Genomic DNA, 25933 nt, shown 5'->3' on the forward strand with positions numbered 1-25933 from the left:
TTGCAAGAAAGCGATCTGTGCACCCTGCCTTGTCAAGTACTGTTGTACTTGTTTCCCTTTACGGAGATTATTAAGGCCCTTAATGTTCCACATTAGTAATGTGATGTCCAAGGTCTGTCCTGTTGGTATCCATGTGTCAGTCATTCACCCGGTGGATAATGATATACAAGAGTTGCTTATGTGCACATTGGTTTGCAACATGTAAACATATCTACAATAAGTAGATGCATATAGACCTCCACCAAACCCCCACCCACACCTGTCGAGAACATGATGGGTGAAACCCAAACCCCTTGAGTAAGGAATGAACCAAAAAAAAGCAAGTAATGTGGTGTCAACCATGGAGGGGTGGCAACCCTACCATGGCTAGACCCCATTTCTCCAGCATACTGGAAAGAAAGAATGAATGTTTAATGAGGATATCCAAAAGGTGTACAATCAGTTCGGTATATCAGGGCCTGCAGCCAGGAAAGGGTTGGGCTGGCAGCAGAATCCAGGCTCCTGAGCCCACTACTGCGCTACACGCAGAGCCCCCACCCACCCAGGTGATCAATGAACCATTAGTCTGATGTGAAGAGTTTTTGGCTGGCTGCTCTGGTGGGGAGAGTCGGCTAGGCAGTACAAGCCGCTCAGTTCTGGCATGACGGTGGCTTGGAGAGTTTCTTACAGTAGTTTAGCACCTCGGTTGGCTTGTCAAAGATACTTGGTTTCCCAACTGGGAGATCTACATGTAGTCTGCCCGGGTACAGCATACAGTATCGAAGGCCATGTTTCTCATGGGCTGTCTTGGCTTCCTGAAACTTCCTCCTGGCCTCCTGTACAGCGACAGTGTAGTGAGGGTAAATGGATATTGCGGCACTCTAGTGTTGTAGCAGGGATTTTTTACAGGCCAGTCGCAAAAAGGTGTCACTGTCCCTAAAATTGAGCAGGCGGGCGACGATTGGACGGGGGGACACCAGGCACTGGACACGCCATAAGGGACCTATGGCCTCGCTCCACAACTAATGTAGATGTAAAGCTGGAGCGGTCAAACAATTCAGTAAGCAGATGTTCAACAAAGAGGCCCATCCTTCCCGTGTTTGTAGTCTCTGCCACTCCAAGGATGCCTATGTTGTTATGTCTACTTCTTACCTCTAGATCCTCATTCTTAATTGCAACAGTGCAGAGACAGGTCTCAATCACCTCCAACCTTTTGGTGATTTTAGTAGTGGCATCATTCATCTGCGGTCCTCTGTCTGGCCCATTCGAACATCCTGATGGTCAAGACTCTCGCTCATGCTGTCCAGGCGCCCAGCCATGATGTCAAACCTAGCATCAATGGCCTTGAAGCCTGCACGACGCTCTGTCAGAATAGTGGTGGCGCTGCCCATCAGCTCTGTGTCGCCTTCTACATGTGCTCCTTGTTCCTGCATGATGTTCTCCTCCAGCTGCTGCAATTGCTTTTGCCTGTTGAAGGTGAGTCAGCGTGCCTGGAGTTTGTTGTACCCATAGCAGCATACCAAAGCTGAGTGTGTACAGCAATCCAGTATCGCAACATGAGGGCCCAGTGCACAAGTTATGTAGGGTTCAGGAATGCACCCCAGGAGCAAGAGCAGCACAGCGAAACACACCTCCTAGGTGTCAGCTCTCCCATGCTGCAACTACTGTTGTGTAGACAAGGTGCACACACACACCCGCTGTGGCCGCCACCCCACTGCAACTGGGCAATCTGGGGGAGGAACCGTGGGGTGCCCACACAACTCCAACCATGCCCCACTCCCCAGCCCAGTTAGTCTGGGGCGGGGGGCCACAACAGCCTGCGTCCCAGCAGCCCAGCTAACATAGCAGTGCAGTGCTCGCCGCCAATCTACAGCCGCAGCCAGCAAACGCACTGCCGTGACCCAGGCCATCACTGCGTAGTATCAGCTATATGACCCTGCCGCAGTGCCCGGCTCCAGTCTTCAGGGCACGCCTAGGTCCATTGTGCAGCTTTGGTGAGGGGGGACCCGCTGGCATTCATGAGCAACACCGCATGGCCCAAGCAGGCGGTGCCTCAGGCCCGCCAGCAGCCCCTACCACTGCAGGGCCTCTGATGTGCGGCATCTACGCCTAGGCCTCAGACCCTCAGTAGTCCCTCCAGGCTTCTAACTGCCTCCAATTCAGGCTGTCATCTGCCAGTAGCCATCCGGTGCCAGGGCGCGTAGGCGAGATGTGGAAATGAGCCCAATTCATGGGGTTCTGCCGATGTTGGGGCCAGATACATCCAGAGCTTTAACACTGCATGGCTATCTTGGTCGCTGGCATAGCCACACCCTGACACTACAGAACCTAACTTGGTGGAAAAATAAGGCATTGATCTCAGCGTTTCCATGCATTTAAGTTAGCACAGAGATAGCCCAGCCATCCCGCTCACTCCAGAAAAGTACAAAAGATTTGTTATAATCGGGCATTCCTGGAGCCGGGGCATGACAGAGACATTCTCTCAGCTCTAGAAACCCAACAAGGCAATCGTTATCCCATGGTACCAGATCAGACACATCCTTGTATATCACCCTCTGTAAAGGCTTAGCACTAGGGAAATGTTGGGTAACCATTGTCTGCAGTAGCCCACTATTGCCAAAAACATCCTGACTTCTCTCTGTGTAGTTGACAGACTCATTTTCCGTATGAACATAATCCTCTCTTGTGAAACTTCTTTCACTCCTTTCTTGATATGATGTTCAAGATATTGGACCTCTTTTTGACAATATTCTAACTTTTTGGGGGGTACTTTGTCAATTCTCAGCCAGGTGGTTCAACAACACATTAGTATCCTGTTTACAAGCTTCCTGAGTATTCAATGCCACCATCAGGTCATCAATCTACTGAACCAGGATTGAATAGCAGGGCATGACCAAAGATTCCAGATTTTGCTTTAGAAACTGAATAGATATAGATGGAGCCTCAGTATACCACTGTGGGACTCGGTAACAATGCCAAAACCCTATTTCTAACCTAAAATGCGAACAGGAACTAACTGTCCTCATGCAACGGTATCAAAATAAAGCCCTGACACAAATCAATGACTTTGAACCACTCAGCCTCATATGAAATCTGAAACAATATCACAGCAGGATTTAGTACCGGGGGCAACAACGTTAATTATTTTTCTAAGGTCCTGTACAATTCTGAATTTACCACTTGGTTTCTAAAGACCCATAAGGGAAGAGTTAAAAGGACTCCCCATTTTCTCCTTCAGAATTCCCCGCTGCATCATGAACTTGATTACAGGAGTTACTCCAGCAATTGTTTCAAGGGTCACATTGTAATGTACAGTTCTCAGGAATTCAGCATTAGTTTTGGCTGTAATACAGGCAGGTTCTACACCTTTTATTAGTCCAACATATTTTCCAGAAAAATCCCACACTTCGGGCCCGGTCCACAAAGGTAAACTTAGACTTTTGGTCTATGTATAGACCAAACGTCTAAGTTTATGACTTTTCAATATTCACAAAAGTAAGTTACAGTAGTATTTTTATGTGGCAGAATCTCCGCATTCGGGGCAGAATCCTCACTCCAAGTGCAGAGATTCCACTTCACACCCAGAGAGCAATCTCTGCACCCAGAGTGTACTCTCCAAACCCAGAGTGGAATCTCCACACGCGGGAATGATCTCTGCCCCAAGTGCAGAGTTTCTGTCCTGAGTGCAGATTCCACCCGAGTGCAGTCATAAAGATACTACTCGTATCTTACCTTTGTGAATACCGAAAAGTCATAAACTTAGACCTTTAGTCTAAACTGAGAACAAAAGAACAAAAATCTAAGTTTACCTTTGCGAATCAGACCCATTATGTTTAACAGTCTCTCTCAAATCTAAAGGCAAATCATGAATTGTTAGCAAGGTCAAGAACATGCAATATGATTAAGTTTTCATTAACTTAAAGACAGCATCCTCATCTTGGATTTGTACTTCTATTCCAGCTGGAGTACAAAACATAACACAATTCATTTGAGAATGCAAATCTCTTCCCAAGAGATTGACTGGACTGCGATCACATATTATTATAAACTTGTGTTTGTCCTCAAAAGATCCTATTTTCACTGTGACTGGGGCAGTTTCTTGAGTCATCATCTGTGTATTATCCACACCAGCAACTCAACTTGGACTGTTTTTCCTGAGAGGGGTAGGCTTGGAAGTTTTACTGTTCTCAGAGTAGAACGGGTAGCACCATTGTCAACCACGAATGACATGGGACAGCCATCCACTTCACTATTTATGAATGGTCCGCTCTGGTCTACCTCCAAGGCTGCACCAAGTATGCAGTCTTCCTCAGGCACCATCAGGCTAACTGATCTAAGCCATTTCTCTCATTTGAATTAAACAAAAGCAACTGTTGAAAAGATTTATTATCCTGTGTCACATTTGCATTCATCCTTGAACCCTGATTCATATTTTGTCAAAGTCCAACAGCATTTTGCTGTGGCATCGGAGGTTGTGGGACTTGTGTCATTGTGGCTTCGAGCACATTGGAAGTTTGACTCCTGGGTCTTTGAACACCTTTCGTCTGATTGGGGTTATTATTCTGGTTAGCTGGATGTAAATGACATTCCCACTTCCAGTGTCCCAGCTTATCACAAATGAGACAAAGAGTTGACCCTTTTAGAATATTTATATCCATTCCTGTACCAGGAATGTGGACTCCTCAGCCTCTAACTTACATTGGATTCTGTGGTTGTTGATATACACCTTTCATTGTAAATCACTTGGAATGACGATATCAAAAATGTATTCAAGTCAATTGACAACACCTGAGAGATTTTCACAAACCTTTCGACCTTTCAATACCATTCTACTGGTTTCTCTCTTAACTTTGGAAAATCATTGATAAATGGTGGAAGATCAGTTCTATTCCAATTGCACATGAACATTGCCTCCACCAGGAACTTCTCTCATGGGAAAGGTTGTAATAACCCCCTCTGCTCCACGTGGAGGTGGTTCGCCTGAAGATTTCTTTACCTCCTTCTTTTTCATGCATTTAGTCTCACACTTACCTAATTCATTCAATTTCCTGAAATCGTGAGTTAGTTCCTTAATCTGTGTTTTCAGTCCTGGAGTTCTCAGGTTAGCAATGTCTTTTTCACTGAAACACACTCAATAACTCCTCTGTAAAGCTTTAGTTTTATTTAAGTCTATCTCATATTTATGAGCCAATTCAGTCAATTTATCATGAACTTGGCCCGCTCGCTTGGTGAAATCCCTGCACACAAATGCAAGCCCTTCTTATTGATAACCCTCTAATTGTTCCAGGCCAAGACTTCAAATAATCATTGCATCCAATTCTATTGTCAACTTTGCCACCTTCAAAGTTCTTTCTTTCGGTGTTGATAGAATTGTTCCCTGACTGACCTCTATACTCTTGCTCTCTCTAGATGGAGTGTTTCCATAAAAAAATTATACCCAATCATCTATCTCCTTCGCACGAATGGATCAAGCCACTACTCGAGTATTACGTATAGAATCATTTCCTTGAGCACCATTTCCCAAAAGTAAAGGTGGTTCCCATTTAGGAGTAGTATGGGTGGGTACCTTCTGATAAGCAACTATTGAGGTACATATTCAAAGTCCTATCTGCACTTACCCCACATGGAGCACTAGTATGTGTTGAAATCAGAGGGACAAACTCCCTAACATCTGGATTATTTAGAACTCCACTGTGTCCTCCAATATTATTGGGTACAGCCAAATTGTAGGTATTTCTGCCAGAACCTTCTGGCTTATACATAGGAACTACCGGGCTAATAGTTACCGGGACTGTAAAAAAATCGACAGCACTCACAGTAGGATCAACTAGGACACACTCTCTCAAATCCTCTCTTCTCGGTTCACAAGCCATGTTAGCTGGAATGGCCCCCACAGGACTAGGAGCCATCTTAGATGAGGCAGTGGCGAAAATAATCGCACCATTACCACTAATACTCTAATCTCCGCTCTCGTTTCTGGTTTTATTATGTAGGGGTGGACGTTCAGATAGTAACACATCAAGAATACTATCTCTAGATCCGTCATCACTCTCTACATTCATGTCATTGGGCTCTTTTTGTTTTTTCTCTTTTCCCCAATTGTTTTCCTTTCCCCCCTCCCTCAACCACATCAGTGGTCTAAGTTGGGTACCGTCTGACCCCTTCAGTCTTGTCTGTTCTACATCTTTTCTGCTCAGCATCCCATCTATCATCTGCATAAGTACATATAGCTTTCTTTGTTGTACCCTGGTATTTCTCTTTTTTCTCTGGCATAAGCAGCATGTTCCCAAACATTATATGATTCATATTGTGTAGATCTAGAAGGTGGTTTAATTTCTTACACATTTTTTCCTCAAATTATCAAGAATACGGAAATTAAATGTGTCATATTTTGGGAATCTCAATGGACCTTCCTTTTCTGTGATCTCGTGCCATTGACCAAGCCAAACAAATGAGTGAAGCCCTACATTTAGTGACCTGGGGTACCTTCAGGATGCACCTCTTCACCCTCCCTACTGGGGATTTGAATATTACCTCTAAACAAATCTCACATTATTTTAAAGCATTTCATTTTTCCACAATTAATTAATGTCAACAATTACAGTAACATTTCAACACAGTGTTGTATCCACAATCCTTGCTCTGACACAGCCACTGATCACAGCACAACTCCTTATGATGTTTTCAAACAATAACAGCACTGAACAACACCAGCCCACCTATACCAGCGCGGGACCCTGTGACATAGATCTCACTCCATTCAGCACTTCCCATCCTTTACAATCTGCTCGAACACTTGCTCTGCCATATCACACACACGTATAAATACAATAACCTTTGGCTGCCCAACTAAAGAATTAAAAGTTTCAAACACACAAGAACGTTTCCAAACACTTTGAATGAAACCTCGAACTGCAGAATATCATCTAAATCAGTACAGCTTCACTCTGCTCATTAACATCCACTATATCAATCATCTCACATTCACACAAAGTAAGTCCCTGTCTTAACTGTGCCGTTGATGATGTCTCACAGCGAACACAACCTCTTAGCAGACAATTTAATATAATGTCTCCTACACTTTTTAAAACTAAGCCGGAATCTTAGGCCACGCCGGACCTGACAATCTCTTCAACTTCTTTATCAGTCACCACACTCACACAACATACACAACATTTCCGCAAGACACCATCCAACTTCACAATCACCGGAAACTAAATACAAATTGCAGCAATCCACAATCCTATTGATACTCAAAAAAAATAAAACACATTTCCTATGATCAGCTCTTTCTTTCCCTTTGTTGCTCCCCTACTTATTCTTTTTCTCCCCTTTATGTTGGTTTTGCCCTTTTCTGTTTGCTAATTTCATGTTCCTAATTGTGCTATTACACGTCCCCTTTCCTCTTATTCTTTCTTGATCTTTTCTTAATCCTCTTCCCTTTCTGGCTTTCCCCTCTCCCTTTTACTTTTTCTTTCTTCTCTTTTTTCTTGTCTTTTCACCTCTCACCTTCCATAACACTTTATTTCTTTTGTTCCCTCTTTTACTTTTTCTTTCCTCTCCTCATCTTTTCCCCTTTCTTTTCTCCTGTCATGTTTTTATAGCCTCTTCTTGCTCATGCGTATCCTCTTCCCCATCTGCTTTGCTCTTTCCCTTCTCCCCTTCTGTATTCCCCCTATATTATTTTCTTCTCCCATTGATTGCTCTCTTCTCCTTCTTGTAGTCTTCTCTTCCATTACCAGTCTTTACATTTTGTAAATCTCTACCATACCTCTCTCACTTTTTTCTCCTCTCTTCACGTTTGCTCTCCTCTTTCTTCACATTCTTTTCTTCACCCCTATCGTTTCATTCCATCCTCTTTTTTCCTCCCTCTTTCACTCTGCTGTCTACCCTTCTCCTCTCCTCTCCCCTTTCCTTTTCATCTCCTCTCTCTATTTTTTCTCTCTTCTCTTAATTTGCTCTCCCTCATTTTCTTTTAGTTTCCTTTCCTCTGTTTCTTTTGGTCTTTTCTTTCCTCTTCTTCATTTTCTCATTTCCTTTCTCTCACCTTCTCTTTGTCCTCTCTTGCTTTTATCTCATAATTTTTCATGATCCCTTCCATCAACTCTCTTTTCTTGATCTCCTCTACGACAGCCTCTTGCCTCTACCTTTCTTTCTGCCTTTTTCTTATCCTTTTATTACCTCTCTGAAATTCCCCTCTACCAGTTTTTCCTCTTCTTTTTTTCTCTGCCCGCCACTGGCCTATCCTTAATACCCCTCCACCCCAACTTCCCTCTTTTCTCCTTGCTTACATTTTTCATTGCCGTCTTACTTCCTCCAGTCACCTTATTTATTAATTTCTCCACTCTCTTTTCTTGCTCTTTTTTCTTTCTATACTTTCTTGTTCTCCTTCACCTTCTTGCTATTACCATCAATTAATTACCATTTTTCCTTTGGACGATCCAAAATATTCTACTCACACACACTCAGCATACTTGGTAGCTGCACATAACAGATATGCCTACCACTTTCTCCTCACCACTTCCTCATCTCTTTACACTTTCACCTTTCTCATCCATCTCCTTATTAGCCTCACCCCCTAAACTTGCTAATAATGCCCTTCCCAGCTCTTTAACACAGAGTCGCAGAGTACATCGAGTTCCACACATTTGAGTTTCTTGCATACCTGAAAACAGCTGGCCCTCCAGGCTTCCTTTCCTGAGAATGTGGAAACATTGCAGCATCTCAGACAACTTCTGCTCATCATACGAAATACTCTCCATTACACCACCCTGTTGTCACCGTTGATTACTTCACTTCCTCATGCTGGCTCTTCTAATTCCCTCACACATTTAACTACATCCTGATACCAGGGTCCCCCTTCCTCTCACCTCTTCACTGTTTTCTACTCTTACTCTATTTGTAACCCGCCTGTCCCCTGTCTCCCCCCCACCACACTCCCCAAGGCCCAACCACGAACCACCGACTACCTATGCATAGCTCCTGGCCACCTTCCACATCAAAAGTTGACATCACAGCTTCCCACACAACAGTATGCTCTACAACATACAATTTCTTATAATCTCGAATCACATAACAATACAATACTTCTACATTCGGCTAATAGACTCTCTACTGTGGATTCCTTTATTGCTGGCTTCCGCCTCTCCCTCTCCTGCTCACTGTTCACATCTGCTCCTGACCACCACTTACTAAACAACTCACCACCACTAAAACTCAGTCTCGAAATGAAACTCACCAGCTACTTCATCCATGGTCCTAAATTGCCTTCTCATCTTACACTACCACAATATTCCATTGCATACAACCCACAGCATATCATACAAACTCCACATCCAGAACACTACTCTCCTTCACACCTGTCCACATGACTCAACACTGCACAGACATAGTCAATAGCATCCCTTAATACATCTTACCATACACCACCAGGCCACTCTTGCCTTAAATCACTTGGCCATACCACCAGTCCTGATACCATCAACCATCTTGTCAATTGTGCCTTACTAATTTTAATACACCAATCAACCATGTTTGTCAGTGGCCATTTTACTGATTGTAGACCAACAGATAAAACACCTTTGCAACAGTAGTTTTACATAGAGCAAACCTTTCCCAAGGGCATAAGAGTGCTTGAACAACCACATAGGGTGCATTCCATTTCTTGGCACAAGGAGATCTGTAGAGATTCAAAACTCCTTCCTCTTATTGCATGGCTTGCACTGGGCAACACTGCCTTCATATTAGAAATATACACCTTGTCTGACATCAATGTGATTAGTCAACTAAAAGACTGTTGTAAGGCCCACCCTATATGTTACCTAGCATTTAAGCTAATTTTCTTTGCTTTCTTGCTCAATCAAAATCAAAAACTTTGTTTACACCACACCACTTTCTTAAGTCACCAGCTGCCAGTGGTAGAAAACTCAGCTTGTATACACCATTTTTGAAAAAACAAACACATTAGCTGAAACGGTCATGCAGCAACAAATACATGTCTGCCTACACATTTAGTGAACGTGCTCAGTTAGGTGCGCAAGATCATTTAAAAACGAAAGTGTTTCCTTAGGTGAATAGTTTGTAATGTGTTTGTGTTGGTGAATAGCGTGTAAACATCTTATTTAGAAAAGAGAAACACATTACCTGAAATGATCATGCATATTCGAAGATGGCGTGTCCATGTATGCATTCAATGGAAGTGCTCATTTTTAGGATCATTCATCAGCCATCTTTTTTAAAACTGCAAACTTGTTCTCCAGATAGTGATGGTGTGATGCCAAGAAATTAGAACAAGCATTGGCAAAGCGCATGGGTTTGTGTTTAATGTGCTAATGCCTGTAGCATGGGCACAAAAGGTCTCCTTGACAGGTGTCCTGTCAAAACACAGACCTAAAAATCACATCATTTGTATCTCAGAACTCTTTGCGCTTTTTGCTAAGATTTCAGACTCCTTCAAGCTGAAAGCACAAATAGTAATTTGCGGCTCTTATAAACCTACAGTTACTAACCAATCATTCTTTTCCATAGTTTATTCTTAAACATAGCTTTTCAGTTGGGGGCATCTGCTTGAGTGGCGTGTTAATAAACAATGAGTGTGATCCATTTAAACCCTAAGCTCTGGTCTTGTTATTCTCCCACCAACACCAGATCACCACTGAGCACAACAGTCCAATTAAGAAGAGTGGAGGAGGGCAAATGGGTGGTGGGTGAGTGTCGACTATAAATAAAAAGAAATAGCCACTTACCTTGCTTGCTGCAATAATCCGACATGCTCCTCAGCTCCGGTCCCTGTTCTGTTCCTCCTGACTCCGTGGGCTCCAGCCACTTCCCCTAACCAATCCTGGTGCTGCTTTCATGCTGGTAACCAGCAACAGAGAAGCAGAGTAATTGGAGAGAACAGCCTCTTTACCCACTCCCATTGGTATTGGAGACCTGTGCTTTCCCTCACCCAGCTGTCTAAGAGAGCTAGATTAGAAAGGTTTAAAACTGGATGGTCGTCGCAAGACAGCCGGCCAAAGAGACATGCGCACTTTAAACCAAGCTGCACAGTCAGCCAACCACTCCTTCCGGCTGCACCAATGTCCCTGTCCTATCCTGACACTCAGTTTGTGACGGGTTCTCAAAAAATAAAATGGTAATAAATTAATGTTATCACCATTTGATTTTTCAACTCTTGGTCTTTTCTTAGGGGCATTTTTATTAGTGGGACAAGGCTCTTCCACCCTAATGAAGGAGCCGCTCCTGTTCTGGTCTGGTCCTCCTACCAGCTGGTTGGTCTTTCACAATACTTTGCCTGCTATCTGTGTTCTGAACTGCTACTCCACAGCTTCTTTCAAGCTGTAGAGCACTGCCTAGCAGAGGTATCCTCCTGTGTGGTGGACGTGATATAAGAAAAAGGGCAGGACCACTAGCAGGGCTAGTGCACAATCCCAAACCCAAAGAGGCGTGTGCATCTCACAGGGAATTGGACCTACACCACGCTGGGTGGAAGCCTCTCATCTCTTTGCATCAATATAGGCTCATTTCTACTTGCTCAGGGATATTAGGCAGAGTTGCATCCCCTTATTCTTTGCAGCAGCTCTCTTTGTAACAGACGTTGAAGATTCTTGCAAACACATAAAGGCAGATGTCAGACGGGGAGATTCTTAAAGTTGTTGAATATAGATAGCAGCAATTAATCTGCATGTGTGTTTTGTATGTTTGCGTGGATACGGTGTCATTTGCATTAATGCAAATGAATGTGGACAGCATTCACCACAAAGAATATGGCCAAGAGCATATTCTTGCTATTTACACAACTGACATTTTCAAAACAACATAATTTGTGATTTATGTTAATATCAACAATTAACGTCTATTTGTAGAGCGGCATCTTATCAAACAGTGCAACGTTGTGTTGTGGGGCTATGAAAGGTTACATTGTCCTATAAAATTTAAAATGTACAGGCTTGTATTACAGCATAGAACATATAATGACCTCTATTTATTGTGATAAATCTGTACATAAATCCTTCGGTATATATTAGACCTAACATGGCTGCATCAGATATGAGGACGTGGCAGCAGACAAAATGATGGCTGCTTAAATATTTACAACAGTATATTACTTGAAAATGTTCATGCATATGGAATCTCGCCTACAAGAGTGCCCAGTTTCCACATTATGCACATCAAGTAGGCAATGTGCTGTAAGTGAATCGATAATAGTGCATTGTCCATCTTCCTAAGAGCAACCCAAAGCAAATGTTACTTTTGATTAGACATCACATAGGAGGAGACACAACTTTCAAAAGTATTGTTGCTCGTTTTGAGTCGGGGGAAATTCAACTGTTTGTGGGCTGTCCTAATTTCACTGAAATGTTTTACCTCTCCTGTGTACAGTGTAATGTGGGGTGAAACATTTCCTGCTACTTTCTAAGCCAGATCAGACCTAATGATGCAGCTGTGAAATGCTCCGACTTTCTACCCAACAGTCCATTCTTCTTTGTGGCTACGGTCACTCACATTTTACATGCTTTTTCACTGTCTTGTTACTCCATGTTTTGAAACGATTAATCTTTTAGTATAGGAATTCTTTGATTGTATTTCTGCCAGTTTCTTCTTGCTTTTAACTGTTGTTAGTTTCAATAATACAGTAAGGTGCTGAATGTTAACCTATGGGAGAGATAGGCCTTGCAATAATGAAAAACGAATTTGGCAATATTTCACTATTAGAACATGTAAAACACACCAGTACATGTCCTTCATTTTAAATACAGTGCACCCTACCCATGAGGCTGGCTAGGGCCTAGCTTAGGGGTGCCTTACATGTACTAAAATGGACAGTTTGGGCCTGGGAAGTGGGTGCTCTTGACAGGTCGACATGGCAGTTTAAAACTGCATACACAGGCACTGCAGTGGCAGGTCTGAGACAGGTTTACAGGGCTACTCATGTGGTGGCATATTCAGTGTGGAGGACCCACTAGTAGTATTTGATTTACAGACCCTGGGCACCTCCATTGCACTTTACTAGGGCCCTATTAATAAATATAATAAGGAAATCGGGGATAACCAATCATAATTACAATTTAGATAGAGAGCACTTGCTCTTTAGCACTGGTCAACAGTGGTGAAGTGCCCAGAGTACCATAACCAGCAAAAACACAGTCAAACATTCAGGAAGCAGAGGCAAAAAGACAGGAGAAACCACACCAAGGATGCCAGGTCTAACAATGGAGATCAGAATGCAGAAGCGTGCACTTTCCCATACTAACGTTGATGAGATTTGTGTTTTGGCTATAATTTAAACAAGGTTACATTGTGTCCTATTTTTTTGTCGATGTGCAATAGTAACCCATACATAAAATGAAATCTTGATATTGATGGGACAAGCATGGACTTTGAATGTTTGTTTAGCTTACAGTGTTCATTAGTTGATAGTCAATTATAGAAGCACAACCAACTTTTCTGTTTTAGTTTCTGATGGCCTTATTGAGAGGTGGGAGATGTACATCTATTAAAAATGGTTGGATGTCCCATCTTCCCACATCATGGGCCTCCCTCCTCTTAGAGAGGGCAAGTGAAAGGTATCTTACCCAGCCAACAGAAAAAAATGACTTCATTCAACAACATTTAGCGGAAATTCGGTATCGGGAAAGCCCTGTTTTAAGCCAGTCCCACTGATGTGTTTCCTGTCCAGAATTCCATTTAACTCACGCCAGTCTCAGACAGTAAAGTTCCACCAGTGGCTTCCACGTACTGGGAAAAAAGTCTCAGAATGTGGAGAAATTACTTTTGTTTTTTCCGAGGACAGACCATGCATTGTCAGTCTGTCTTCATAAAAAAAAAACTTGCCAAGTGGACCTGCCATCACCGTTTGCTTCTTCCAAAGCATCTTACATCATGGAGGTGGGACCCACTTTCGGGGGAAAAGCCATCAGCAAAACCATGACTTGTCAGGCCTGCAGTGGCTAGGGCTTCAGTGGCTTGAGATATTCGATGTATGGTATTCTGTGTAGGTTCTTTGTTGCAATTAACCCTATTTCTGAATGCATTACAGCTCATTGTGATATGATGTGGACTTCAGTAGCATTCTGATGTTATGAGAGCCGCAGTGCCCTCTAGCTAGAGTTTCAGTTATAACATACATGTTCTTCACCACTACTTTTATCATTGTACCAGTGTTATACATCGCTCTATTTACGTTGTTTGTCTAGTCTGTCGCATAAATCCAGTGTTCCGATGCTCCTATGACACATTGTTTTCATTTCCTACAGGAAAGTACAAAAACATTAACTATTCTTTGGAACATGACAGTTTAGCAGCCTCCAGCAATAACCCCTAACGCTTTCATTGGCAGTACTTAGTAATGAGTAATATGATTGTTAACAGGGCTTCTGCCCAGGAAGCTTCATGCAAATGAGTATTATTTGTGACTAGCTAGACAAGCAAATACCTGTCAAACGATGACTTAAGCTGTACTTTCGTTAGTGTTTCTTAATAATTAATGACATTTTCTGTATGTTTCCTCAGGTGGGCTGGTTTCCATCCACGTATGTTGAAGAGGATGAATGAATCAATGTTCACTTTTCACTGCCGAGAAGAACATTTTGGGAACTGTGAAACAGAGAAACCTGCAAATCCCGAGTCCTTAATATTAAAATTGTTTGGAAAGCAGCATTTCTGTCTGTGTGGAAGTGAAACCTCAATCTTATTGTCAGGAATTTAACATGGAGTTTATGTTGACAGATTAATGGCTTGCCCAGAGCTTTGCAAGAAACAAGCTGCCAATCTGCCCTCATCTGGGACCACTACTAAGCCAAAAGCTCGCTTTCCCAGAAGAGGTCTGTAAATCAGACGTATTTATGCTTCATTTCATCTTCTTTTGTACTATGCAGTGGAACTCAGCCGTTGGTAAATGCGCAATAAATCCTGTCAGGAAGCTGACACCTTTAATGGCGCATACAATCTAGGGATTATTGTTTGTCTTCCTACTTGCACTATAAAAATACTGTGGTTGTGGCCGGTCAGGGTGGTACTGGGCGGTAGCAGGAACACTTAGAAGTCAATGATGGTTACAGCTTTTTTAACCTTTCCAACACTAGCCCTGGAGAAATCTCTTAACAGCAAATACACGGGCAGCAACCTTTCTATTTGCAACTTGTGTGCCTCCAGAAGGTGTTTTTTGTCGACAGTGTTCAATTTTAGATTAAAAGTTGAAACAGGAACATCAAAACTAAAATCAAAAATACCCCCCCCCCCCGAAACTTTCTGTCTGATTGCCATGTATGTCAAGGTGACAAAAATGACCTTAAAATCCGTGTTAAACCAGGCGTCCTTACAAAGGACCCAGGTTGAGGTTTTGTTTTATTCTATTCCAGTGTTCTATTTTCAACAATGCCTTTCTTCAAAATGAGCTGTAAATAGTATTTTTCGAGCCTCCCCACTCCTCTTCACTACAGTTGTATCTTCTGGCTGCAAGAGACAATTCATGATATTAGAAATTAAGGTACGCCCTTGAGAAGCTATACCGTCACCCTCTTTAAAGTTTTACACCCCCTTTGGAAGTGCAGTAGTTGCTATATTGTAGTTCAGTTTGAACCCCTCTAAGTAACGCAACACCACGATGTAGCATGCGTACATTTGATGCAAACTCTCCTAAAAGACAGTAGTTTTTATTTTTTTGGAGCTGCTTGATTTGACTTCTAATCGTTGAAGAACTGGAACTAGACATTTTAGAACTGTGAATTGTTTGGGTAATGATAAGGCAGATATTGAAGCTCGTTCGCCTTGAATATGCATAAGAGACCCAATGTCTGTGTTTCTGCCTTCCCTTATCAACACGTGCTGATCTTTCACTTTCAGGGAAATTATCACAGTGATGGAAACCGTGCTATTTAAAAAAGCACTGGCCAGAGTTGGAAAGAGGACTTGTACATGTGTAAACTAAACCTACATTGTATTTTGTAAGACGATCTGTGTTGTTTGTTGCTATATGTTGCAGAATCATCTTTTTGGATTCTGAGATCTCATAGGAAGTGTTAACCGCCTTGTGTGTGACGTGTAGTGCATTGCTATTATTATTCTGTCCTGAGAGAAAAACAATCTAATTTATTTTTGAAAATTACTGTGTGAAATGATATCTGTCTTTATTCTGTATCTTCTATGTCCTACAGTTGCCATTTGCTTGGCATTATGCTGAGCAATTACCGGATCGATCCTGTAATGTAATGCTACTGTTACAGTACTGAAGCCATATGTGTCCGTTTTTTTCAAGTTGCGCTTAATGTGCATCTTTTTCCTTTATGTTCTTTGTCATGAATTAAAGAAGTAAATACTGCATATTAGTCTGCACTTCCGATACCAAAGACTACGTATTTCCGAGCAGTTGCTTCCAAAGTATGTTTTAGTCAGAATGTTTAGTTTTTGGTCTGTGTGCGTTGGTTTGTAATATTTTGTAAATATGTTGATACAATAAACTGAAAGGTACTTATTTTGGTTCATGACGAAAGATGTATTGATAAAACGCTTTTTTCTACTCCGACTTGTTCTTTTTTTTGTATGTTTGCACATTCTTAGGAAAACGTGCATAAGATGTGTTGGTTTCATGTTTGTGTACACTACACAATGATTGTATTTTCGTAAATATGTGAAAAGTAGTTGGAGTTAATCACAGTTTCTCCGGTACATGTGAGCTAGTTTTGTTACTAGCGGACATTCTGGGTTCCAGATACCATCTAACACATTATTCAGACATTATAATGGAATCAGTAGTATAATGACGAAGCTAAGATATATGTTCCACGATCTTGCTTGATATCATATTAGAAGGACCGTGTAGTTACTGCAAAGGGAACTCCGGTCTCATTTTCTTCCCTAACACGGATGCTAATGCCCACTGCCTGGCTAGAGGAGCCATGCTTGACTTAGATATAAAAATGTGGTGAAACGGGTGCCTCCCAAGCCCCAAATACGTCCAAGAAGCTCATGGTGTGTGTGTGTGTATGTGTGGTGGGGGGTACATCCTTAAATTCCGTACACATAAATGTCTACATTCCACTTTCACATGGCACTCATTATATTCTTGGCTGACTGTTAGCACATCAGTTTTTAGCAGGAGAAAGAAATGTATTGCAAATTTGCCAATATATTTGGGTGGAAGCTACACTGAACCCAGCTTTGAAGTTTATTTCCAGCACAATTGTTTTAATAAAGTGAGTCAAGATGCTGGCATTCTAAAGATGAAAAAAGTACATGCTTTCAGAATTTCAGACGTTCACGTTATTGGGCTGCACTTATAAAAAGGTATTATGCCAAATATAATAAACATTTTGTTTTTAAACTATTCAAAACCTGTAAGGAAGTGATATGTTAATTGAGGTGGTTGGTAGTTCACCACAAGTAAAAAAGTCACTAACTTGTTAGGTCCAGTAGAAGGTATCACTAATTTAAACCTTGGGTCAACCCCTGGTAGATATAGCAGAGAGCAAACATGCCTTACTTAGAGAAAACTGGTAAAGCATTTTGAAGTATCAAAACAGTTAAAAAGTCAAAAGTACATACAAAAAAAATCCTACTCCAATTTATAAAAATAGAGTAGATTTGAAAAACAAAATTACACCAAAACAACAAAATCAAATGAGAGAAACCAGAGTGAAAGTGAAGGTAGCTCCAAAAAGGGCAAAGTGTGAATGATAGTCAGTGGTCATGATAGACTAGGACCTAAGTCTGATTTGTGGCTGACCATGATGGAGTGTGGCCAGAGACACTGAGTAGATTTTCCCCTCAAGGGCCTAAAAGTAGTGAAATTTGAAAAACTTTATAAATCCCAATCTGAAAAGGGACTTTTTTTTTATTTTTTATTTTTTAATGAAAACCTCTTCTCCACATGGGACCAACCTAAAAATCAATCTGATTGAAGTGGAACCCCCTGTCAAATACTTTGTGTAGTCAATCCACTTTGATACTGTGGTGCTTTGGAACAAATAGTTTGAAAACATTTCCAAACTTATTTTAATGCCCAAAGGGCCACAAGACCACTTCCACGGCCCCCATGACCTCAGATGGAGCACCAGAGACCCCCAGGTTGTCAGGTAGTGGGCAACAGCAAAGTCCAGTCCATGTCTCATTTGGAATTAGACCCATGAAGTATGTAGTTTTCACCAATTAGACTCCTGGTCTTTACTTTCTGATGAAATCAATGTGCTCTTAGTGTGCAAAACATCAGACACTCAAACAAGGTCACTTCATCTCAACCTCGTGGAACTCATAATGCTGAAATATTGCAAATAACACTAATCTGGATGCCTGATGTTACACTTTCCTGAGCAAAATGAAATGCTCCCAGACCAAAGTTTTATGTGTACTGAAACAATGGTTGGCACAGTGTTCTGCGCTTAGAACATGAAGGAGCTGGGGGAAGTAAATAGTGTTCTAACAATCACCTGTAACTCCCACCAATGTAAGTTTCTAATCATTTCAACAGTTGACCATTTCTTTTATTTTAAACCTTTGCACATTTTTGAGACAAGGTGTACTCACTACGTCTGAGGCTGAAATCTCCCAGCTAACCTGCCCATCAGACATCCTGGATTTGTCCTGAAATCATCAGAGTCCTTACACAAACTATTTTCTGGACTGCTTCTTAAAAAAGAATTACCAAACAGAATGCATGTCATGTTCTATCAGGCTGAGATGGCATGGTGTGCAAAATAATGATGGACTGGGATTCACACTGAGTAATTGCTAGTGGTTGAGATTAATTCAGTCATTCTATCCATCACTTTCTTTTTTTAATACTTTAGTGTAGTGGTTCACAAACTTTTTCAAACCGCGCCTCCCTTGACCTACTGGCTGTTGGGTGCAGCTTTACATTATATTACTTTTATTGGCCGGTGAGGGGAATGTAAGCCCGACCTCTGGAGTACCTCCTTTTTATTCCCTGAAAATATTTGGCATGAACCTGACAAAAATATTATGATCCTAGATGTAACAAATTAAAAACATAACAGTTGTTTAAAAAAAACCTTTAATTGGTTAAGTCAGAAACAATACTCTTGAGCCTGTGGTCTACATATGGAGTTTTTTAAATCCGTTTTTTGCTTCTAGCATATGGAGTTCTCCTACAGGTAATTTTAGTTGTTAAGTGTCCAGTTTTGATATATAAGAATGCTGTTCCTCTAATCTTATTAGCTAGTTGTCCACATTAGTAAGGTTTTGGTGTTCTACATATATTTAGCATTTCTCTCATATCATTTCTTGTGTTGACGTCAAGTATGTGAATTAGTTCTCACTCTTAATGCGTCTTACAATTTGAGAGCTCTGCTCTGTTGAGTTGGTACCGCAAAACATGACAGACTCAATCTATAAACCCACCCAAGAGTTAAACTAGACAGAGAGTGACAAGGAGCTACATATTTTTAGTGAAAGCACTATGGCTGCAGTCACAAAAGGTTACATAAGCAGTGGCTCTTAAGATGACAAATATACACAGGAAATGCACAAAATTGCTGTCTACAAAGTAAAACCTAAAAAACAGACTTTAGAGATCAGGGAGAAACTGTAGTGAATCCTATTTAGTTTTTATTGGGACTCAGGGGATTAGGTTGGCCCTTTGGCTTGCAGGCCTGTGCCCCCATCACCTAATGACTTTTAACCTACTTAGCTTGCTCTGTCCTAGTCCATTTGTTTTTTAATTTATTTTAAGATGGCTGTTATTGTTTATACTTAGAGAAATGTTTTGATTTGCTTTATCAGTGCCACTCTGTGAAGGCATCACTATCAGCATCATAATCAAGTGATGTACGCAGGTATTCACATCATGTCCCTTTCTCACTTATGGTGACAGGAACATAGTGTACACTTGTTGGGGATTGTTTACATAATTGCCGCCACAAGTATGCCTCCTTATCAACTGTTTGGGAACATACCTGTGTCTGAGGTCAAACAGCTGTATTAATACATCTCACACCAACAAGGTTATCAGAGGGATTCTTTCCAAATGCCATCTATGCTGCACATCGCCTTGCTGCATTACTCAGCCTTCGGGTCACCATGGAGTCTGACCTATAGACCTTATTCCGAGGTAACGAGGGTTGGGTGGAGCTTCCCATGGACATGGCACTGGCAGATTAGGTTTATCACATCTAGCTCTCATTAGGTTAGGGATTAGGGGCCAGATGTACGAAGCCGTTTGCATGCTGCAAACTGCGAAAAACGCAGTTTGTGGCATGCAAACGGCCGAACGCGATGCTCATTCCCAAGTTGCGAGTCGGTACCGACTCGTAATTTGGGAATGCGACTCGCAAATAGGAAGGGGTGTTCCCTTCCTATTTGCGACCGCATCGCAATTCAGAGTTGCTTTGTGACCGTGAATGCGGTTGCAAACCAACTCGCAGTTACCACCAGTGTCACACTGGTGGTAAATCATTCGCAAAAGGGAAGAGGTCCCCATGGGACCCCTTCCCCTTTGTGAATATCGAAAAATATATTTTTTCAGAGTAGGCAGTGGTCCTATGGACCACTGCCTACTCTGAAAAAAACGAAACCAAATGGTTTTGGTTTAGTTTTTATTTTGCAACTCGTTTTCCTTTAAGGAAAACGGGCTGCAAAATAAATTAAAAAATCGGCTTTATTTATAAAGCAGTCACAGACATGGAGGTCTGCTGACTACAGCAGGTGACCATCCCTGTGAGGGCAGGGACTCGCTATGGGGTCTCAAACTGCAACCCACCTCATGAATATTGATGAGGTGGGTCTTTGCGACCCCATAGCGAGACGCAGAAGGTGTCTGAGACACCTTTCTGCATCCAATTTTGCGACTTGCAAATTGCGAGTCGGTCAGACTCTCAATTTGCAAGTCGCAAAATTGGATATTCCTACAACTGGCCCTAGGTTCTCTATGCTAGGGATTTTACATTTCATGTTTATTGCAAGATGGTGGCGGTCTTTGTATTCACAACTCTCACATTCACAATTATGCTTCTTTTATTGTTTGTTATCCTAATCATTGCAGCTCATGCATTTTACCATAGATTGCAGTCTTTTCAATAAACCTAGTGAAACCGTCCCTGCATCTCCTTCATTGCCTATGTGAGACTTAAACTTATTACTAACTTGAGAAAAGGGTAACTTCTATTCCACTACGACTCCCCCTGAGATGTCGCAATTTAGAGTCCATGCGTAAGGCTGGCAGAAATCACCTTTTACTGTTTGGGTTTTTGGTGAGGTACGGCTTGTGAGCTGGGAGGGTTGGGGCGACAATTGTGACTTGTTGTAGGAGTGACTCAGTCGCCTACAAAGAAAAGTGCTTTCATCCCTAAGCCAGCAGTCTCGCCTAGAAGTCCAACTATGACAAAATATGATTGATCACAAAGTTCTTTGAAGAGCAATCGCAAAGCATACACTTCTACCAATTTTCAGGTCTCAAGAATGGCAGTGGAGATTGCTGGAGAATGACAAGTTGAAGTACTGAGGCATCTGTACAATGCATAAGTCACAACCTTTGTACAAGCTGGTTACAGTAAAAAAAAATGTACAAACAACATATAGAGATATAATAAAGCAACAAAAGTGATCCCAAAACAGCATTACTGATAGCTAGGCTAGTTTTACATTCAGCTGAGGGCCTGTGGTGGCTGCAAGCTCGAAGACAGTCTTTTGGACCAGGTCCACAGCAGGCAGCGGCTATTCAGGACTTGCGTCTGAACAGAAGAGAGTCCGCTTACAAGCTAAAACAAGAGCCTTACAGATCCGCACCCTGTTTTTGCTTCACCCAAAGTACAGCTTGGAGGCAGGTAGCACTGCAACACCTTCCATTAATCTCCATTAGAGCATCTTTTTCTATGTCTATTTAGTTCTTTATACGAGCCAGGTAGTTTAGAACTGCGTTATTGCAGAGTCTCAGACAGAAGCAAAAATGGAACTAGTAGGAAAGCTCCACTATCTATGACATGGGCTGCTCATTGCAGGTCAAACTTTCTTTAAAAAATGGGTTTATGCAGGAATAACTAGTAATTCGCTTGTCCCTCAAGTGCAGAATTGTCAGGAAGTTTGACAAAGGTAGGGGGAAATTATTTCTAGTTGCTGCAGTTTTTCCCGGTTGTCAGGTAACACTGGGAGGCCAAGCCTCAAGTGAGGATCTTGCTGATGATATTGTCCCTCTCACATCACTTTTAACCACAGAACAGGATCCAATACAACCTTGTAAACAAAATGTCAAAGCAACGGAGTTCCCAAGAGCACGTGCAGCTTTTAGCTAATGATTCTCATGAGTCTTCCATGAAAAGGAGACGATTAAGAATAACAAGATCTTTCTTCATCAATTTCATACCCTCCTAATTTTCAATGAACTCTGTTAATGGCTCAGTTACTTGTTCTAGGATTTAAATGGCCTTCTATTTGTGCACGTGTTTATATTTTCTTGTTGCTTATAGTGTGTGTGAACTGCGGCAATATCTTACAGCAGGAGCAATTCATGTGCAATTTTGCATTCCGCACTGACATCTAGCAATATCAGACGCAGTTTCATCTTCATGTTTTAGCCAAACACATGGCTAGTTTCGGGGGTGCACCAGGGTGTTGGGAACTGCTGCTTTAGTGTATCATCCTTAGCGGGACAGGTATGCCCAGACATGGGTCCCATGCACATAGTGTCACTGGAACCACGCTATACCTGACTGATGAGCCTCAACTAGGATGAAACCAGTCTTAGGTTGCTTGTGTTCCATTTCCCGGAGGACCTGGCCTGTCAGTTTGTTCTGGACTGTTCCCATTACAGCGGTGTCAAGAACAGATTTGCACTTCGCCGAGTGCAATTTGAGATTGCATGGTATGCAAAATAACAATGGTTTAGGGTGCAGCCTGAGTAATTACCAGGCACTGAGATTAATTTAAGCATTGCATACATTCCTTTTTTGTATACTTTAGTGTATTGCCCTAGTGGGACAAGTATGCCCAGATATGGGTCTTGTGTACATTGTCTCACTAGAACTAAGCTATACCTGGCTGATGAGCCCTAACTAGGATAAAACCGGTCCTTGATTGCTTGTGTTCCAGTTCAGGGAGACCTGACCTCACTGTTTGGGCTGAACTGTTCCCATTGAAGCAGGGTTAGACTGTTATGCATATGGCTCGTTAGAAACTGAGGTGGCATGTTGTGCACAATGATGATGAATTGGGACTCAGCCTGAGTAATTACTAGTGGCTGAGCTTAATTCAAGTGTTTCATCCATCATTTTTGTATACTTTTGTGTCCTACCAAGGCACAGAAGTATAGAAAGTTAGGGCCAGATGTAGCAAAATCAGTTTTTGCGACTTGCAAATTGCGAGTCTGAGCGACTTGCAATTTGAAAGTCGCAAAAACGGATGCAGAATGGTGTCTCAGACACCTTCTGCAACTCGCTATGGGGTCGCAAAGACCTACCTCATCAATATTCATGAGGTGGGTCGCATTTTGCGACCCCATAGCGAGTCCCTGCACTCACAGGGATGGTGGCCTGCTGAAGTCAGCAGACCTCCATGTCTGTGACTGCTTTTTAAATAAAGCAGTTTTTTTTTTCATTTTGCAGCCTGTTTTCCTTAAATTGGTGGTTTTGAAGGGTGAGGAGGTCCATACTAAATGGTATTTAATACCCTACAGAAGGAAAATAACAGGAGTTCAAGGTTAAGGACTCCCACATTGAGTATAGACCAATGTTTTAGAATACATTTTCTCAGTTGGTTGGATACCAGGGAAAAAATAGTAACACATACAAGTCGGTCACTCGTTTTTTTGTCCTTATAGGTGAGGAGTGCAAGCCTACGGCAATATCATGCCCGTTTCATGGACTGTTTAATCAGTTTACGTGGATATCCCCTGGCTTGTAGTTTGTTAAATAAAACTTGGGCTTCTGTGATGAAATTGTCTTTGAAAAAGCAATTTCTTCGAATACAAAGAAATTGTGAGAAAGGCAGTGAGTCTCTTAAGATTCTTGGGTAATTGCTTGTGTAAGAGAGGAGAGTGTTTCTCTCAGTAGGTTTGCGATGTAGGGAAGTTAGATAAACCAAAGACCCATACAGTAGTCAGTAAGTCATCGTACAAATTCATCATGGGGAATCTCAGACCCATGGCAAACCATGAAAATATCATCTATATATCATTTCCATATCCCTATATGGTTGTACAAGGGATCATGTTGTGCTAAAATGTTGTGATTCTCTAAGTAATCCATGAAGAATCCATGAAGAAAATGGCAAAATTCTGGGCTAAAATGATTCACATAGATGTGCCCTTGATCTGCTGGTAAAAATCACCATCAAAATAGAAAAAGTTCAGAGTCAAACATAATTCCAAGAGTCGGACAATAAACTAGCTCGGAACCAAATGGGCACGGAGCCTTTGGTCAAGAGTAGCTTTCATCTTGGGGAATGTTGGTGTAGAGGGATTCTACATCCAACATACAAAGAATACTTGAATTCCGATCAAAAGGCAAATGTTCAATCTGATTATTCATATCCATGGTGTCTTCAACATAGCATAGAGTCCAGCAGCGATGGTGGCAGTATACATACAGGACCTGCTGGAGACAAAAAGGATTGTATACCCAAAGATGTGGTGCCAAGTTATGTGTTGGGAGTTTACATTGACAAATAGTTTGCTGCCTATGAGGTTGCACTTAGGACCCCCAGTCCCTGCTCTGGCGGGAAACTGGACAAAGGAGAGGGGAGTGACCACCTTCCTGTCTATCACCACCCTAGGGGTGGTGCTCAGAGCTCTTCCAGAGGGTCCCTGGGTTTTGCCATCTTGGATTCAAGGTTGGCAGGGAACTCTGGGAGCATGTGAGTCGTCAGTGCCAGCAGGTGATGGCAGAGCTCCCCACCCCCGTATAGGTGCTTACCTGGTTAGCTGGCCAATCCCCATTTCAGGGCTATTTAGGGTCTCTCCTTTGGATGGTTCTTCAGATTCAGATGGCAAGACTCCAGCAGGAATCCTCTGCAATCTCCACTTCAACTTCTCACTGAAGAAACTGCATCTGGACCCTCCAGGAACTCCTCAAACTGCAACAAAGAAGCAAGACAGCTTCTGCAACATTGTATCTTCAGCTCCTGCCAGCAACTGCAACTGTTTCCCGGTCGTGCATCCTCTGAGGACAGCCCGTCTTCAGCCTGCACCAGAAGGGCAAAGGAATCTCCCTTGGGGTGAAGGAGTCACTTCCCTGCTTCTGCAGGCACCTACTGCAACGATGACTGGCTGTGTGGATCCCCTCTCCTGCTGAGCTGCATAGATCCTGCATCACAGGTGGTGGTCAAGTAGTCCCAACAGTCCTGATGTCCTACTGTCCAACTTTGGTGGAGGTAAGAGCTTGCACCCCACGCAAGAGAGTACCCCCGTGCACTATGTGTTTTGCAGTTGCCAAGGCTTGTTGGCATCCTTCCATGATGTTCTTCGGGCATTTGCAGCTCCGGCCCCCAGCCCTCTATCCAGTGATGCACAGCTTCCTCCAGCGGCATGGTAGCCTTTGCCGTCATGCTGCGTGGGCCTCTCTTGCACCTTCTCTGTCCCATGCTGTGGGACTCCTGCATGTGCTGCTTGGTCTTCTGTGGGCTCTCTGAGTTGTTGAGAGCCCCCTCTGACTCCACCTCTTGGGTACAGTCCACCTGGTCCTTGCTGGTCCCAGGCAGCACCATTTACCGCTAACCGTGAGGTTTGCATGTGCCAAGGCTTGTTGGCAGACTCCAGCGACGCAAACCAGACTGCAATCATCCATCCGGCGTGGAACATCATTTGCACCAACCAGGAACCCGACTCCGTCTTCTTGGGTGCAGTACTGACTGTTCTTCTTCACTGGTGGTTCTTCTTTTGCACCTTCATCCGGGTTAGCAGGGACTCCTGTTCTCCCTGGACTCTTCTGTGCTTCATGGACTTGGTCCCCTTCTTCCACAGGTCTTCAGGTCCAGGAATCCACTATTGGTGTCTTGCAGTCTCTTCTGGTTCGTG

The 25933-nt window shown here is 42.5% G+C and overlaps 1 protein-coding gene across 1 annotated transcript in view; it reads left to right on the forward strand.

Moving 5' to 3' along the window:
- The window catches only part of VAV3 (vav guanine nucleotide exchange factor 3), a 1144177-nt gene extending 1127679 nt beyond the window's left edge, over window positions 1-16498 (forward strand). Inside the window, exon 27 of the mRNA XM_069232407.1 lies at window positions 14491-16498. Coding sequence (XP_069088508.1) covers window positions 14491-14532 — 42 coding nt within the window. The 3' untranslated portion in view covers window positions 14533-16498. The remainder of the gene's footprint in view (window positions 1-14490) is intronic.
- Window positions 16499-25933: the final 9435 nt, after the last annotated feature.

This window comes from Pleurodeles waltl, chromosome 4_2 (genome assembly GCF_031143425.1).
Source record: "Pleurodeles waltl isolate 20211129_DDA chromosome 4_2, aPleWal1.hap1.20221129, whole genome shotgun sequence".
Lineage (NCBI taxonomy): Eukaryota > Metazoa > Chordata > Amphibia > Caudata > Salamandridae > Pleurodeles > Pleurodeles waltl.